Source organism: Scyliorhinus torazame, chromosome 9 (assembly GCF_047496885.1).
Source record: "Scyliorhinus torazame isolate Kashiwa2021f chromosome 9, sScyTor2.1, whole genome shotgun sequence".
In the NCBI taxonomy this organism is placed as follows: domain Eukaryota; kingdom Metazoa; phylum Chordata; class Chondrichthyes; order Carcharhiniformes; family Scyliorhinidae; genus Scyliorhinus; species Scyliorhinus torazame.
The window spans coordinates 177970736-177988526 of NC_092715.1; the positions used below are offsets into that span (position 1 = coordinate 177970736).

At 51.4% G+C, this 17791-nt stretch overlaps 1 protein-coding gene across 1 annotated transcript in view; it reads right to left on the minus strand.

Annotated features, from left to right (window-relative positions):
• The window catches only part of LOC140429605 (A disintegrin and metalloproteinase with thrombospondin motifs 19-like), a 789098-nt gene that overhangs the window by 621058 nt on the left and 150249 nt on the right, over positions 1-17791 (minus strand). The window contains exon 7 of the mRNA XM_072516849.1: positions 4975-5018. Coding sequence (XP_072372950.1) covers positions 4975-5018 — 44 coding nt within the window. The remainder of the gene's footprint in view (positions 1-4974; positions 5019-17791) is intronic.

Genomic DNA, 17791 nt, shown 5'->3' on the forward strand with positions numbered 1-17791 from the left:
TAGACATGAAGACACAGGGGGTGGCGGTGCTGGTAAATGAACGGGTGATGTTTGAGGTGGGAAATATAGTAGCAGACTCAGGGGGCAGGTTTGTGATGGCGAGTGGAAAGCTGGAGGGGATGCCAGTGGTCCTGGTAAATATTTATGCCCCAAATTAGGATGATGTGGAGTTGGCCTTCTTCAAGATTAAAATTATTGATGCCTGCGATAACGTGGGTGGGGGAAGGGGGGCTCAACCTTCTCCCTCGCCTCATTGAATGCCCTTACTAGCAAGGGCCTCAGGGCCCCCAAATTCTTTTTATAGAGTTCTACCAGAAAACCATCTGTAAAGCTTCTCAGATACTCCATTCACCCCCACCAGGTCCAATACCACTCCATCCCTACCAACCTTCACCCTTCCAATCTCCCTCGCTGGCTCCTGCTTCCTGAATTAGTGGGCCAGCGCCCTGCTAGCCTTCTCCCCGTACTCATACACTGCCCCCCTGGCCCTCTGCAACTGTCCTACTGCCTTCCCCGTGGACACCAGAGTGAACACCATCTGGAGCTCCTGCCTCTCCTTCAACAATCCTGCCTTCAGGACCAGGTCCACCCTCAGGATCTCATCCACCAACCTTGCTCCACCTTCTCCCTAAGTGCCCGGATTGATAAAACCTCCCCCCAATCACTGTCTTGAGTGCCTCCCACAGCTTTGCAGCTGAGACCTCATCTATATAATTAGTTCCACGTACCCCTGAATGATGGTCCTCACCCGCTCGCACACCTCCTCATCTGCTAACAACCCTACGTCCAGCCTCTACTGTGGGCGCTGGACCCCCTCGCTGATCAACTTGCAAGTCCACCCAATGCGACGCGTGGTCTGAAACCACGATCGCCGAGGACCCCAGGTCAGCCACCCCCGCCAATAACGTCTTGCCCACCACAAAAAAATCAAGCCGAGAGTAAACCCTGCACACATGGGAGACGTACAAAAATTCTGTCGCCCTCGGCCTCCCAAACCTCCACGGGTCCACCACCATGCCCTCCATGAACCCCTTCAGCTCCTTTGACACAGCCGACAACCTCCCCGACTTCCGGCTTGACGGGTCAATCCCTGGATCAATGACCGTTTTAAAGTCCCCCGCCACCCCCCCCCCCGTAATCAACCGATGTAAGTCCAGGACCAGGATCTTCCCCAGCACATGCCTCATGAACTCTGCATCGTCCTAATTTGGGGCATAAATATTTACCAGTACCACTGGCATCCCCTCCAGCTTCCCACTCGCCATCACAAACCTTCCCCCTGAGTCTGCTACTATATTTCCCACCTCAAACGTCACCTGTTCATTTACCAGCACCGCCACCCCCTGCGTCTTCATGTCTAATCCCGAATGGAAGACTTGCCCTACCCACCCTTTCCTTCGCCTTGTCTGATCCCCGATCCTCAAATTTGTTTCTTGTAAAAAGGCCATGTCTGCCTTCAAACTCCTCAGGTGCGCGAAAACACTGAACCGTTTAACCAGCCCATTCAGCCCCCTCACGTTCCATGTGTCCAACCTAGTCGGAGGGCACCCCGCCCCTTCTCCTGCCAGTCAACCATACCCCTCCTTAAGCCAGCCCCCGGACCATGCCACACGCCCCTCCAGGCCCACCCTCAGATGTCTACCATCACCACTCCCTCCCATGCTACGCCACAGCAACAATATCTTTGTCGGCAGCCCCTCCCTCCCCCCTTCCCTTGAACAAAACAACTACCCTATCGCCCTCTACTGCACTAACCATCTGATCACTCCCCACTGCGCTCCCATTATCTAGTCTGTCCAGCTAGCCTAGCAGCCCCTGCCAAGGCACCTAAGCCTCCTACCCCTGATTCTCCTCCCCCACCACCCTGCTCGCACACCTTGCAGCCAACAATGCAACAACAAAAAAAAAAAAGATGCACTCACCCCCATTCTCCACAAAACATCTTGAGGAAGAAAAACAAAATATGCAGGAAAAAACAGAAAAAGCACCCACCTCCACACCCCTCCTCCTCAGTTCAATGTCATCCTTCACCTGCCAGTCCATTGTCTCTTAAAATCTTCATCGCCTCCTCTGGTGTTCCAAAATAGTGTTCTCGGCTATTAAAAGTCACCCAAAGGCGAGCCGGGCACAGCATCTCAAATGTCACCCCCTTTTTAAAGAGGGCAGCTTTCACACAATTAAACCCACCTCTCCTCTTCGCCAGGTCCACGCCGAGGTCCTGGTACACCCAAAGCTCGCTCCTCTCCCAGGTCACCACCATCGCCCTTGGTGGCTCATTCACCTGCGACTTCCTCACCAGCGCCCTGTGCGCTCGGTCGTCCTCCAGAGGCCGATCAAAGTCCGTCCCCACCCCCCATCAACTTCTCCAGCATGTTGGCTACATACAAGCCAGCGTCCGCTCCCTCAATGTCATCCCCGCAATTCTTAGGTTCTGTCTCCAGGAGCGATTCTCCAGGTCCTCCACCTTTCCCTTAACCACTTCGGAGTCTCCGGCATGACACCTATTTCAGCCGCCAACGAGGCGAGCTGCTCCTCATGCTCCCCCACTTTCCGAATAGTCTGGCCCTGGGACTCCAGCCTCTGCTCCACATGGAAAATTCCCGCTTTCAACGGTTCACCGCCTTGTCTCGGTCCTCCTGGGCCTCCCTCCTCTGTCGGCTAAACTTTTCATTTAAAAAGTCGACCAATTGGTTCGTCGATCATTGGTCAGGCCCTTTACCCTCTGCCATCTTGACCTGTGGCATACGAAGAGTCTCTTGCTCCAACTGCTCCCTTCTTCTTGACCCACTTCTGGTCCGTGGATCCACCCACCAGCCCCAGCAGTGGGCTTTTCATCTTGCACTCATCAGGACATTCACAACAATACCAATATCAGGAAAATCAACAACTTTATACTGAATGAGAAGAACGTGCTTATTGGTTGGCAAGTGGATTCTGACTGGTAGAGGATTTGCCATGGATAATGCACCAGTTGATGGTGGCTGACGCTGAAATTTTCCAGATGTTTCCACCAGTGAGATCTTCCATTCCCACCGACAATGATCACTGCCCATCCCTGCTGCGGGTTCCTGGAGGTGGAGGTTACAAACAATGGGAAAACCCATTGACAGCTGCAGGACCAGAACTGACACTGTGGGGAAGGGGTCTAAAATCCTGACCTGACAGTTAAGTGGCAAGCATAGTTTGAAATTTAAACCAGGCAGCTTGACTCGGATTGGTCAAGGCATTGCCCTGAGGAATGAACCAGTGAATGGTTCTTGCATTTCGCTAAAACAGGCCTTATGTGTGTACATGTTCTTTCCATTTGCATTAATACACGTAGCTTCCAATATATTAATGTCCCTTTCATTGTTCACAATGGGCAAGGTACAGTCTGTACGCAACCAACCCCTGCTTGAAAAACTTAAAACATAGTGTCCAGCATTAGATGTGATTCTGCCATTGGACAATATTAGCTAAAAAATCCTCAGTGTGCTAATAATTATGCTGACAATCAATTTAAGATGTGTTAAGTTGGGCTCGCAGTATGGCAAATTTGCATGTATTGGAAGCTACTTATATTAATACACAGAGCCCTGTTCTTTGCAGACAGAAAGAACTTGTACACACAGTGCCTATTTCAACTGAGCAAAATAAATGACAGCCATTCTCTGACTCATTCCTCAGGACTTCACCTTGACCAATCAGGGTCAAGCTGCCTGGTTTAAATTTCAAACAATATTTGGCAGTTAACTTTCAGCATCCTTCTCCATGGCAACGCCTCAACACATTTTCACTTAAATTATTCATATATCAGAGTGCCCTAGACAGTTGCCTGTTTCACAAATTAATCGTTCAGGTTAGGGCCAACAGTTCAAGATGTTTGGAATTATGTGTAACCAACTGACATTTTTGTAATATAAAGGACAAACAAGTCACCCTTTCCATTTAATTCTAACCCAACATTCTTCTTGCCAATTACTGATTATTGTGGTTTCTAATTACATCTACTGTCATATCAAGAGAACTGATGGTTAGTTACAAACAGTCACATTGATTAGCTTTTTTTGATTTCGGAAGTTGATAATTAAACCTCGAGTTAAGTTGATTTCAATTAACTACAAGATTCCTAATAACCACAGTCAAATACATTTCAGAGATTTCGATGTGCCACTGTAAATTATATTGTTGTATAAATTGTACATTTGGTTTCAACACCATGAGCTGGCCTATTATCACATTGTAATGAGTGGTTTTGCTGCCCAGATTGTACATATGTAAGTCTTCAAAGCATCAATTTATATTCAGTGTCCAGCAACAATCAAAACAAGTCCAAAAAGATAATCTATGCACCTATCTTCTGAAATTTAGAAGACTTGTAATTTTCTTTCTGTTGCACAAGGTAGATGGGAATGTCAGACAAAATTCTCCATCAAGAAGAATTCAGAATGCATACATAGTACAAATGGTTAATCTCTGGAATATAGCCAGAGTTCCTATTTGATTTGCATGGTGTGACTGAAAAAATACTTTATCAAACAGGAAATATTCAAGTATGACTTTGGCCACCACTTACACACAAAAAACAATTAATCTTTGGCTCAATTAAAGCACACATTCCAAGTAAAATAGCCATCACTGGTAGATCGTAATTGAGTAAGAGATCATAAAGACTCCTGCTCCCAGTCATATCGTTGTATCTAAGTGAGTGTTTTTTTTAACCATTTATAATTCTAAATCAGAATAAAGTCACATTTGGCAAAATATCAAGCAACAAAGGGCAAAGATTTCCTTTGTACATTAAATGTAGAAAACCGGTTCTTCATAAACGTAGCTCTAATTTGGCTAAACTGAGCATAAGGCAGAAATCCTCCATCCTGTGTATCAAATGTTTTGTATTCTATGGAACAGCAATTTCACAAACTTAAACGTTCAAAGTCAAAACTACACTGTGTGTTTGTTACATGCTCAGCAAGGTAACATATTTTTACTTACCAACAGTGTCACAGGGCTCATCTTTTTGTACACAAAAATCCTTCCTAAAAAGGAAAAAGTTACAAAATATATTTTTGTGAAGCAGTGGAAACAAGGGAAAGGGCATAGGCCAATTAGCCCCTTAACCTCATTTGCCATCCCTTTTCCAACAAAAATCTATTGAGCTTGGTCTTGAAAATGTCAGTTGACCCAGCATCAGAATCACAAATACAGCAGTACAGTGGTTGAACGCACAGAAAGAGTCCATTTAGCTCATCATCTTTGCCAGTTCCTTGTAAGATAAATCCCACTAGATTGCTCAAATAAAAGCAAAACACTGCAGATGCAGGAGATCTGAAAGAAAAACAGAAAGTGCTGGAAAAACTCAGGCCCAGCAACACCTGTGGAGAAAGAAACAGAACTTCCAGACCAATATGAGTCTTCTTCTGAAGAAGTTGTATTGGACTCGAAACGTTATCTCGATCTGTTTTTCTCACTCCCACGGATGCTGCCAGACCTGCTGAGATTTTCCAACACTTTGTTTTTATTCCACCACATTGATCCCTCCCCAGACCCTCTACCTGTACCCAAGCATTCCATGCTCTAATACCCCTCCAAGAGACAGCTCTGAACCTCTATCCTTTATCTTGCACACACCTCCCTTACGGTCAACAATTACCAAACCAGAATAAATACTTTCCCTATTCTGTTAGACATAAATTTAATAAATTCATAAATTTAAAAACCCTTCATTTCATTTTCTATTGGCCTTCTCTGCTCCAGTAAAACTTGGTCCAATTATTCAAGCGTGTCCAATTCTTCAAGTGTGTCCTCATAACTATATCTCCTCTGCCTGAGATCATCCTGATCATATGATTTACAGTGCAGAAGGAGACCATTTGGCCCATCAAGTCTGCACCGGCTCTTGGAAAGAGCACCCTACCCAAGGTCAACACCTCCACCCTGTCCCCATAACTCAGTAACCCAACACAACACTAAGGGCAATTTTGGACACTAAGGGAAATTTATCATGGCCAATCCACCTAACCTGCACATCTTTGGACTGTGGGAGGAAACCGGAGCACCCGGAGGAAACCCACGCAGACACGGGGAGGATGTGCAGACTCCGCACAGACAGTGACTCAAGCCGGAATCGAACCTGGGACCCTGGAGCTGTGAAGCCACAGTGCTATCCACAATCTACACTGCACACAATCTTGCTACAATGAAGCACTAAGAAGTGAACACAGCACTCAAACTTTTGCCAAACCATTCCAGAAATGTATTATCTCTTTGGTCGTAGCAGCTTTTTAAAATTGCTTTATGAGATGGAAATTAGTCTGGGCCCAGTTTTCAGGCTGAGTCTCTGAGCAGGTATTTGACATCAGTTGAGATTTTGACCCCTCTCCACCACCGCCAACAACACTGGGAGTGTGCTGGGAAGAAGAGGGTGCCACGGCAGGGGGTGCCATGCCCATGGCCTTTCCGCCTGCACTCGTATTTTACCGGCAGCAGGGGAGGTGGTGGACAGCCCACCAACCCTTTTGGCTAATAGAAACCATTATGTGGCCAACAAATGGTCTCTTCCTGCTGCTACTGGCATTTTAACCAGCAACAGGGTAGTCAATTTGCCTCTTGGGAGAGGCTGCTCACGAACACCTGGTGGACTCTCTAGGGACTAGGGGGAGTGGAGGGGTAGATGGGTTTTCTCTGGATTGGGCACCCTGTGGTCCACGCAAGGTCCCTCCAGTGCCATAGGCTGACCTGTGGGAAGCCCATCTCCAACCAGTGCCTTTACAAGCGTACATGTTCCCTTATGTGTACGTGTACTGCATTCCCTTTGTTACACAATTAGTCTTCGCAAAATTCTCTCAGTAAATTTGCAGTATCATCTTGCTTTGAACAAATTCATGCTAGCTGCCCTTGTTCTCCAATTTGATCTTAAATTGTGGGTTAAATCCAAGAGTTTGCACAAACAACACCAGAATGCAATTACAATTTACTCAGTTACTGACAGGGTTTTGAAAAATGATCAATTCAGTTCCGGAAAATTATTCATCTTACTGATTCTAGCAAGCTTCAGAATGCTTCAATCTACTATTTAGACAAGGATTTGAAGGGTAAAAATTCCTATCTTGCAGGAAAGAAGTTTTCTGTTCTAAATTGGGCAACTAGGATTAGTCTTGCAGTTATAGCAATTAACAGAGATTTTTCCTATTAGTTTCAAACAAACTCACAACAGCAGTAATTGGTTATGGAGAACGTTATAGTGGTGGAGAGAGAGGATATCCTGCATAGATCAAGGACAGAATCTATCTAGAAACTAACTGAGATACCATGAACTGCTGGGCATATTCTATAGGTCACCAACTTGTGGAAAGGATATAGGGGAACAGATTTGCAGGCAAGTTACAGAGCGGTGCAGAAGCCACAAATTATGGCTATAGAGAACTTTAGTTACCCCATGACAGACTGGGATTATAGAGCATAAATGGCAGAAATAGACAAGTGTTTCTGAAGTGTGTTCAGGAGTATCTTTTTGATCAGTATATTTCTGGATCAATGAGGAACGAGGGGTGGGATTCTCCCGTACACGGCGGGGCGGGCGGTCCCAACGCCGAGGAGTGGCGTGAACCACTTCGGCAATGGGCCGCCCGGAAGGTGCAGAATCCTCCGCACCTTCAGGGCCTAGGCCAGCGCCGGCGGGGTTTGCGCCGCGCAAACTGGCATGAAGGGGCTTGGTGCCGTGCCAACCGGCGCCGAAGGGCCTCCGCCGGCCGGCACGAGTTGGCGCATGCGCGGAGGCGCCAGTGTGTGCTGGCAGCATCCCAGCGCATGCGCAGGGGGGTGCGTCTCCGCACAGGCCATGGCGGATGTCCACAGCAGCCGGTGCGAAGGGAAAGAGTGTCCCCACGGCACAGGCCCGCCTGTGGATCAGTGGGCCCCGATCGCGGGCCAGGTAACCATGGGGGCACCTCCCGGTGCCAGATCCCCCTGCGCCACCCCCGAGGGCCCCGGAGGCCTTCCGCAGAGCCAGGTCCCGCCGGTAAGTACCAGGTCTAATTTATGTGGTGGGACTGGCCTAAAACGGGCGGCCGCGCGGCCCATTGCCTGCCAGAGAATTGCCGGGGGGGGGGGGGCTGCCAGCGGCCTCCAACCAGCGCGGCGCGATTCCCGCCCCCGCCAAAACCCCGGCGCCAGAGAATTAGGCAGCCAGCAGGGGCGGGATTCAGGTCACCCCCCCCGGCGATTCTCCGGCCCGGTGGGGGTCGGAGAATCCCGCCCGAGGTATTGCTGGATATGGTTCTATCGGATGGGGTCAAGTAATCCCATTGTCAGTTGGGAAACATTTAGGGAATAGTGATCGTAATATCCTACGGTTTAGGTTAGCTGTGAAGAAGGACAAGAAGCAATCTGGGGTAAGAATACTTAATTGGAGGAGGGCCAATTTCAATGAGGTGTTATCTTTGAAAAATGTACACATTTGTGACGCCAGGGTGAAAAAAGGAGCATCGTACCATAATCAAACTTTTCATGTTTTCTTGCTATTAAAATTTATTAGTGGTTCTGTGACTCTGTTCCTTCATTTCTCTAGGGGCAGCATGGTAGCATTGTGGATAGCACAATTGCTTCACAGCTCCAGGGTCCCAGGTTCGATTCCGGCTTGGGTCACTGTCTGTGCGGAGTCTGCACATCCTCCCCGTGTGTGCGTGGGTTTCCTCCGGGTGCTCCGGTTTGCTCCCACAGTCCAAAGATGTGCAAGTTAGGTGGATTGGCCATGATAAATTGCCCTTAGTGTCCAAAATTGCCCTTAGTGTTGGGTGGGGTTACTGGGTTATGGGGACAGGGTGGAGGTGTTGACCTTGGGTAGGATGCTCTTTCCAAGAGCCGGTGCAGACTCGATGGGCCAAAGGGCCTCCTTCTGCACTGTAAATTCTATGATAATCTATGATAAAGAAAAAGTAAAAGTTACGATATTTTGCGCCAGGGTTGCATTCTGGAATCTTCCTGTCCAGTAGCAATACCAACTGGGATCGTAACAGTATACAGTGGGGTTTCCCCAACATCAGTATTAGGAACACTTATTTTCTGAAACAATATTCATGACCTAGTCTTGGGTATATAGGGCACAATTTGAATATTTACAGGTGACACAGAACTTGGAATACTGTAAATGGTGAGGAGGGTGGTGATCAGTGGGCATAGACAGGCTAGTGGGGAATAGATGGGCCTGTGACAGCTAAAATTTAATGCAGGGAAATATGAAGAATGAAAAGAGGCAATATAACATAATGGCAGATTTCTGAAGGTGGAAGAAGAAAAGAAAGACCTTAAGGTATGTGTGTACAAATCACTGAAGGTGGCATGTGGATCGAGAAAGTGGTTTAAAAGGCATATGTGAGCCGGGGTTGTATAGATAGGAGCACAGACCCAGATTTTCGCTCCTTGGTCGGGTATGCAGAGATAGGAGAATTCCCGGCTCTGTGAATCCAAACTCTGAAAATGGCCACCCGCAGTTAGGATTATCGTTCTAGGGGCAGGGGGTCCCGGTACAAGTGCGGAGGCTGCCAGTGCAGAGGTGGGTCATGCACAACACAAGAACTAGGGAGAGGCAATTCAGCCCCTTGAGCCCACTCCGTCATTCATTACCATCATGGTGGATTTCATCTCAGCCTCAACTCCACTTTCCAGCCCGTTCTCAGTAACTCTTATCCTCAGGTTATGGCCGGCCTCGAGGTTGTGCGACAAGAGGAAGCATCCTCTCTACGTTTGTTTTGTCAATCCGCTTTATCATCTTATATATCCCAATTAAAAGGTCTGCCTCTGCACTCCAGCACTTTGTTTAAGTTATTTTTTAAAACACCTGTCTGCTCACTCTCCCCATGCATGTCAATCATAGCGACCTCATGCCCCCATCCATACCTCCATGACCTATCAGACGCTCGTCAACCCAGACCTCTCTGTCCAGCTCCCAATGGCCCCTCATAAGAATTATGTCAACCCATGATCCACTACCCAACCTCATGATCCATTAGACTCCCTATGTAAACCATGAACCTCCACCTACACCGATAATTCCTCATCACCCCATACTAACTCCTGATGCTAGCCCATGTCCCTCTACCCATCACCCCATGGATCCTCAAAGCCACAATACCTCCACATCGCCATGGCACTTTAGCATCCCTATGCTAACTTAGTGCCAACTCATGCCAACCCACCCTTTGCCTTTACCATGCCAACTCACCTGGTATCTTTTGACAGCTTGATAGTTCTTTAACAGTTCCTTGACAGATCTCACAGTTTCAATGAGTTTATGCACTTTATTTTTCACAATCATGTTTACTTTTAACAGTCCCAAAGGGTGCCTTACCTCTCCGAAGGGATACCCTGGCTATTGAAACAAATACACCAAACTCAAACCTCCTGTGACCTATTCTGATCTTCATACTTCGGGTTACACATCCCTGGCCAACCAAAATCCCACTTCAATGGAGCCTGCTGCCTCTGTGAATCTCAGCCCGACTTCAGGAAATCCTCAATCCCCCCGCAACAATAGGAAATGGCGTTTTTGGGGAGGGACTTAAAATTTCCGGCCATTTCTGGGATTTTTGCACGACGCAGAGCCTCCCCAGCATAGTGAAAATCTGGGCACAAAAGTCTCAAAGTTATGATGGACCTTTATAAAAGACTGATCTGGCTTCGGCTGTAGGACTGAGGCCAATTTTAGGTACCATATTTTAGGAAGGATGTGAAGGTATCAGAAAGGATGCAGAAAAGTTTCACTGGAATGGCTCCATAGATAAGCGACTTCAGCTACATGGATAAATTGGAGAAGCTGGGACTTGGCCCCTTGGAGAAGAGGAAGTTGATCAGCGATTTGGCAGAAATGCTCACAATCACAGCAGAGTAGGTGGAGAGAAGTGGTTCCCATTAGCAGAAGAGTTGAGAAATAGAGGACATCAACTTAAGGGCATTGGCAAACAAACACCAACATGAAGAAAAATTTTGTTTAAGTAGCGAGCGACATGAAAATGCACAGCGTGAGAGAGTTAGGGAAGTGGGGCTAGCTGAGTTCATCTTGCACAGAGACAGGAGGGGTTCCATGGGCCGCTTGGCCTCCGTCCGTGCTGTAACTGTCCTACAATATTGGGAAATTCCTCTGAAGCTCATAATCCTTGAATATTTGATAGCAAAGCTGGATTAAAAACTCTTAGAGCATTTGCTGCACACCTGTTTAGGCAGTTGGATTTTTGGGCATCTCTGAAGCCACTTACAAGTGGCCAGTACCTTTGAAAGGGGAGGTGCACTCAGAATTCGCAATGAGCAAAAGCACTTTATCCATAGAGAGTGAGAGCGCAGACCAGTTAGTTCCCTGTAGTTCCCTTGGGAGTTCACACCCCCATATCCTTTTGTACAAAGTCTACAATGTAACATGGGAATACACATACCTATTAGCAAGTGGCAATTGTAACGGCACAGTTAATTAGCATGGGTTTATTACACATTTCTGCACGGCTATTATATAATATATATTATAAACATAATAAATCATTTTGATTATCCCCCAAAATTGTTCAGTTCAAGTTATCATCAATATTATAAGGCTGTCAAATGAATCACACTATATCAAGTAAACACTGGCAAGTCAGATTCAAATAAACAATGATAAATATTATAATCACAGGCGTCCCGAGAAGGATTTAAACTCAGTGGTTTATTTAATAAATAAATGCAAGGCCAGGACATCCAGTCCTAGCCAGGAGGACCCAAAGATGCCGATTCCCATCCTGACAGGCTTATATCGATCCGTTTTAACGAGCCCCGCTGTTAGGCCTCTGCCCCTCAGCGGGGGAGCTTGTATTCCACGAGGCCCATGGGGAGATCAATCAGGTCATATCCCCTGGGGGGTTATTACATTATTGCGAAGTCTGCCAGTCCCTCAGTCATAGAGGGTAGAAGAGGCCTATTTGGTCACTTCGCCCGCAGTCGCACTTCCAGTAGTTGCGGGGCTGAATGGGGGGTTGTAACGTATTGGGGAGTGTGCTTCGGTGCCGATCGTCTGGAGGGTGCTGTCAGCAGTTGCTCCCTGGTCAAACTGTCGTCCGAGACTATGAGCACTTCTGACTCCATGTCTGATCCTGATATTCAACCTTGCTCATCTCTGCATCCTGGGCATTGGGGAGTGTTGCCCCTGGGTGACGGGCAGGGGTAGAGAGCGAAATCATCTGGCAGGGCCGGTTCTGATTCAGGCTCCCTGTCTTTAAGGTGGTCCATGTGCTTTTGCACCGTCCAATCCTTGGTTTTCACCGTATAAGAGACTGGTTCAGTCCTCTCCACTCCAGTCCCTGATACCCACCGGGCACCGTCTCCGAAATTCCAGATATATACCATGGCCCCTGGCCAGAAACTTCTGTACTGTGTCAGTCTGCTGTGGTATTGTTTCAGGAGATCCTCAGCAGGATTCTCCATTCCTAAGAATGAGTATTGACACCAGGACAGGATTCTTGGACTTCCACGATAGCAAAACTGGTGGCGCACATGGCCCACTATTCCCCAGGCCCTGACAGGAGCCTCCTGGCCTGCAGCACAACTGTCAGCAAACGATGGCGATGTTGGACACTTTCCGTAACCCCTCTCTCTCCCTCAGCAGTCATGGCGCCTGCTTCACGATTTTTAAAAGCACAAGTGAAACTTGTCATCGGGAATTTGCTCAGTGGAGGCGGAGAATCGCGGAGGCCCCGGTGAATCCCGGGTCGGGCCTGCTAATGATATGCCAACGGTGTTTACGGTACGTGCGTTCTGGAACGCATTGATGCTGCTGTCGAGGCACTGAGAATTGGCATGAAACAGGCGCCCGCCACAATTTCAGCACCAGCCTGGCCACTCCCAGGGGTGAAGAGACGCAGCTGGTAGGAGCTTTTGATGTTCCTGACATGTAGTTCACTGCTGCACCAACTTTGCGATGTCACAATCAAGTCCCAGCCATCAAACGTAGCTCCGGCGTGCATCTTCACCTTGGACACTCTGGTTGTCCATTGTGTAGGTCCTGCAATATGGCTTTTCTGCCTTGACTCAGGACCAGAACACAGGCTTCCCACAGAAAAACGTCATCCTCCACACTAAGCTCTTGTTGCTTAGTCGCAAAACCCCTCAGCTCCTCAGGCAGTCTTCCCTACTGTCCCCCGTGACAATGTGGCGTAACATTGATAATGTCGGGTCCTTTTGGGTCCGCTCACGAATCTGCGAGGCTGTAACCGGAAAGGTGTCCATAACGTTCAGGGCCAACGTGACCTCATCTGCCACTGGAGGAGTCGGTGGGCATTCTGGAAATGGGAGTCAGATCAAGGCACCTATGTATGCGATTTGCACGCCCAGGCGATACTCGAACACATACTCATATGCTGCCAATAATAGCGGCAAACACTGTATCCAGCCTTACGCTATCGGTGAGATTGTTTTGTCCTCCTTGATTAGACCGAGCAAAGGTTTGTGATCTTTTATGGTTATAAAGCACAGCCCATTAACGTACTGGTGGAACGTCTTGACCGCGAAGATTACGGCCAGTCCTTCTTTCTCGACCTGAGCATATCTATGGTCTGCATCAACCACAATCTTTGATGCATAGTCTATTGGCCTCTCTGTTGCGTCGTCCATCCGGTGGGACAAAACCACCCCAATGCCATACGGAGAGTCATCACACTTGATCAGGAGTGGTGCGGAAGGCCGTATTGCGTTATCGGCCTCAAGGACAACAGCTGTCGCTTTACCTTGGCAAACACCTCTTCTTGCGGCGCGCTCCATGCCCAGTCCGAATGTTTTTTTAAGGAGTACCTGTCGCAATGCCAGAATGGCTGCCAAGTTCGGGATGAATTTGCCGTGATAATTTAAGAGTCCAAGGAACAACTGTAGTTTGGTTGTATTCTCAGGCATGGAGGCCTGTTTGATGGCTCAAACCTTCTCCATCGGGTGCAAGCCGTCCATGTCGACCCGGTACCCTAGGCATTGATGTGTTGGGTCCTCTGCTACACAGACGAACCAACACGGTTGCGAATGGTACAACTTAGTTTGATTACTAACATTTATTTACAGTGGTAAACTGGTTACTGAGGTTCGATCATAACCCTAGAATCTGTGGACCTGTTCCTAATACTATATTGGAGTGGCACTCAGCACATGGTGGATGTCTGAGTGGCTTGCTGTGAGCTCTGTGCCCTGAGCTGTCTCCTGCTGGAATCCCTGGTAAATCTCGTGTTCCCTGTTTTGTAGTGTGTATGCTCTTGCCTGTGATTGGCTGTGGTGTTGTGTGTGTATTGATTGGTCTGTTGATCTGTCCATCAGTATGCATGTATGTTTGTACCATGATGTTTACCTGAATATCATGACAGGTATGTGACCTCTTTTGCATGATACACACACTTGCCCCTTTTCAGGTGGACGCCTGCCTCAGAGAAGCAGAGGAGGACTTCCTCTAAATTATCCAGGTGTCCCTTTTTGGTGGACCCGGTGTTCAGGACATCATCCAAGTAAACTGCCACCCTTGGCAGCCCTTGGAAGGTGCTCTCCATGACATTGCACAGGCGGACGATATTCCAAATGGAAGATTGGTGTATTCGTAAAGACCCCTGTGGGTGTAGATAGTCACCTGTCTCCTGGATGCCGCATGCAGCTCCAACTGGAGGAATGCGTTGCTCATGCCTAATTTGGAGAAGGAGTGTTCCTCAGCCAATTTTTCACATAAGACCAGAAGACATAGGAGCAGAATTAGGCCTCCCTGCTTGCTGACTGTCTGGCCCCACTCCCATGCCCGCTGACTGTGTGGCCCCACTCTCCTGCTCGCTGACTGTGTGGCCCCACTCCCCTGCTCGCTGACTGTGTGGCCCCACTCCCCTACTCGCTGACTGTCTGGCCCCACTCCCCTGCTCGCTGACTGTCTGGCCCCACTCCCCTGCTCGCTGACGGTCTGGCCCCACTCCCCTGCCCGCTGACTGTCTGGCCCCACTCCCCTGCTTGCTGACGGTCTGGCCCCACTCCACCACTCGCTGACTGTCTGGCCCCACTCCCCTGCTCGCTGACTGTCTGGCCCAACTCCCCTGCTCGCTGACTGTCTGGCCCCACTCACCTGCTCGCTGACGGTCTGGCCCCACTTCCCTGCTCGCTGACTGTGTGGCCCAACTCCACTGCTCGCTGACTGTCTGGCCCCACTCCCCTGCTCGCTGACTGCCTGGCCACACTCTCCTGCTCGCTGACTGTCTGGCCCCACTCCCCTGCTCGCTGACTGCCTGGCCCCACTCCCCTGCTCACTGACTGTCTGGCCTCACTCCCCTGCTCGCTGACTGTCTGGCCCCACTCCCCTGCTCGCTGACTGTGTGGCCCCACTCCCCTGCTCGCAGACTGCCTGGCCTCACTCCCCTGCTCGCAGACTGTCTGGCCCCACTCCCCTGCTCGCTGACTGTCTGGCCCCACTCGCCTGCTCGCTGACTGTCTGGCCCCACTCCCCTGCTCGCTGACTGTCTGGCCCCACTCCACCGCTCGCTGACTGTCTGGCCCCACTCCCCTGCTCGCTGACGGTCTGGCCCCACTCCACCGCTCGCTGACTGTCTGGCCCCACTCCACCGCTCGCTGACGGCCTGGCCACACTCCCCTGCCCGCTGACTGTCTGGCCACACTCCCCTGCTCCCTGACTGTCTGGCCCCACTCCACCGCTCGCTGACTGTCTGGCCCCACTCCCCTGGTCGCTAACTGTCTGGCCCCAATCCCCTGCTCGCTGACTGTCTGGCCCCACTCCCCTGCTCGCTGACTGTCTGGCCCCACTCCCCCGCTCGCTGCCTGTCTGGCCCCACTCCCCTGCTCGCTGACTGTCTGGCCCCACTCCCCTGCTCGCTGACTGTCTGGCCCCGATCCCCTGCTCGCGGACTGTCTGGCCCCACTCCCCCGCTCGCTGACTGTCTGGCCCCACTCCCCAGCTCGCTGACTGTCTGGCCCCACTCCCCTGCTCGCTGACTGTCTGGCCCCACTCCACCGCTCACTGACTGTCTGGCCCCACTCCCCTGCTCGCTGATGGTCTGGCCCCACTCCCCTGCTCGCTGACGGTCTGGCCCCACTCCACCACTCGCTGGCTGTCTGGTCCTGCCCACCATCTCGCTGACTGTCTGGCCCCACTCCCCTGCTTGCTGACGGTCTGGCCCCACTCCCCTGCTCGCTGACTGTCTGGCCTCACTCCCCTGCTTGCTAACTGTCAGGCCCCACTCCCCTGTTCGCTGACTGTCTGGCCCCACTCCCCTGCTCGCTGACTGTCTGGCCCCACTCCCCTGCTCGCTGACTGTCTGGCCCCACTCCCCTACCCGCTGACGGTCTGGCCCCACTCCCCTGCTCGCTGACTGTCTGGCCCCACTCCCCTGCTCGCTGACTGTCTGGCCCCACTCTCCCGCTCGATGACTGTCTGGCCCCAATGCACCGCTCGCTGACTGTCTTGCAACACTCCCCTGCTCGCTGACTGTCTGGCCCCACTCCCCTGCTCGCTGACTGTCTGGCCCCACTCCCCTGCTCGCTGACTGTCTGGCCCCACTCACCTGCTCGCTGACTGTCTGGCCTCACTCCCCTGCTCGCTGACTGTCTGGCCCCACTCCCCTGCTCGCTGACTGTCTGGCCCCACTCACCTGCTCGCTGACTGTCTGGCCTCACTCCCCTGCTCGGTGACTGTCTGGCCCCACTCTCCTGCTCACTGACTGTCTGGCCCCACTCCCCTGCTCGCAAACTGTCTGGCCCCACTCCCCTGCTCGCTGACTGTCTGGCCCCACTCCCCTGCTCGCTGACGGTCTGGCCCCACTCCCCCGCTCGCTGACTGTCTGGTCCCACTCCACAGCTCGCTGACTGTCTGGTCCCACTCCCCTGCTCGCTGACTGTCTGGCCCCGCTCCCCTGCTCGCTGACTGTCTGGCCCCACTCCCCTGCTCGCTGACTATCTGGCCCCACTCCCCTGCTCGCTGACTGTCTGGCCCCACTCCCCTGCTCGCTGACTGTTTGGCCCCACTCCCCTGCTCGCTGACCGTCTGGCCCCAGTCCCCTGCTCGCTGACTGTCTGGCCCCACTCCACCGCTCGCCGACTGTCTAGCCCTGCCCACCATCTTGCTGACTGTCTGGCCTCACTCACCTGCTCGCTGACTGTCTGGCCCCACTCCACTGCTCGCTGACTGTCTGGCCCCACTCCCCTGCTCGCTGACTCTCTGGCCCCACTCCCCTGCCCCCTGACTGTCTGGCCCCACTCCCCTACTCGCTGACTGTCTGGACCCACTCCCCTGCCCGCTGACTGTCTGGCCCCACTCCCCTGCTCGCTGACTGTCTGGCCCCACTCCCCTGCTCGCTGACTGTCTGGCCCCACTCCCCTGCTCGCTGACTGTCTGGCCCCACTCCCCTGCTCGCTGACTGTCTGGCCCCACTCCCCTGCTCGCTGACTGTCTGGCCCCACTCCCCTGCTCGCTGACTGTCTGGCCCCAATCCCCTGCTCGCTGACTGTCTGGCCCCACTCCCCTGCTCGCTGACTGTCTGGCCCCACTCCCCTGCTCGCTGACTGTCTGGCCCCACTCCCCTGCTCGCTCACAGTCTGGCCCCACTCCCCTGCTCGCTGACGGTCTGGCCCCACTCCCCTGCTCGCTGACGGTCTGGCCCCACTCCCCTGCTCGCTGACAGTCTGGCCCCACTCCCCTGCTCGCTGACTGTCTGGCCCCACTCCCCTGCTCGCTGACGGTCTGGCCCCACTCCCCTGCTCGCTGACGGTCTGGCCCCACTCCCCTGCTCGCTGACGGTCTGGCCCCACTCCCCTGCTCGCTGACTGTCTG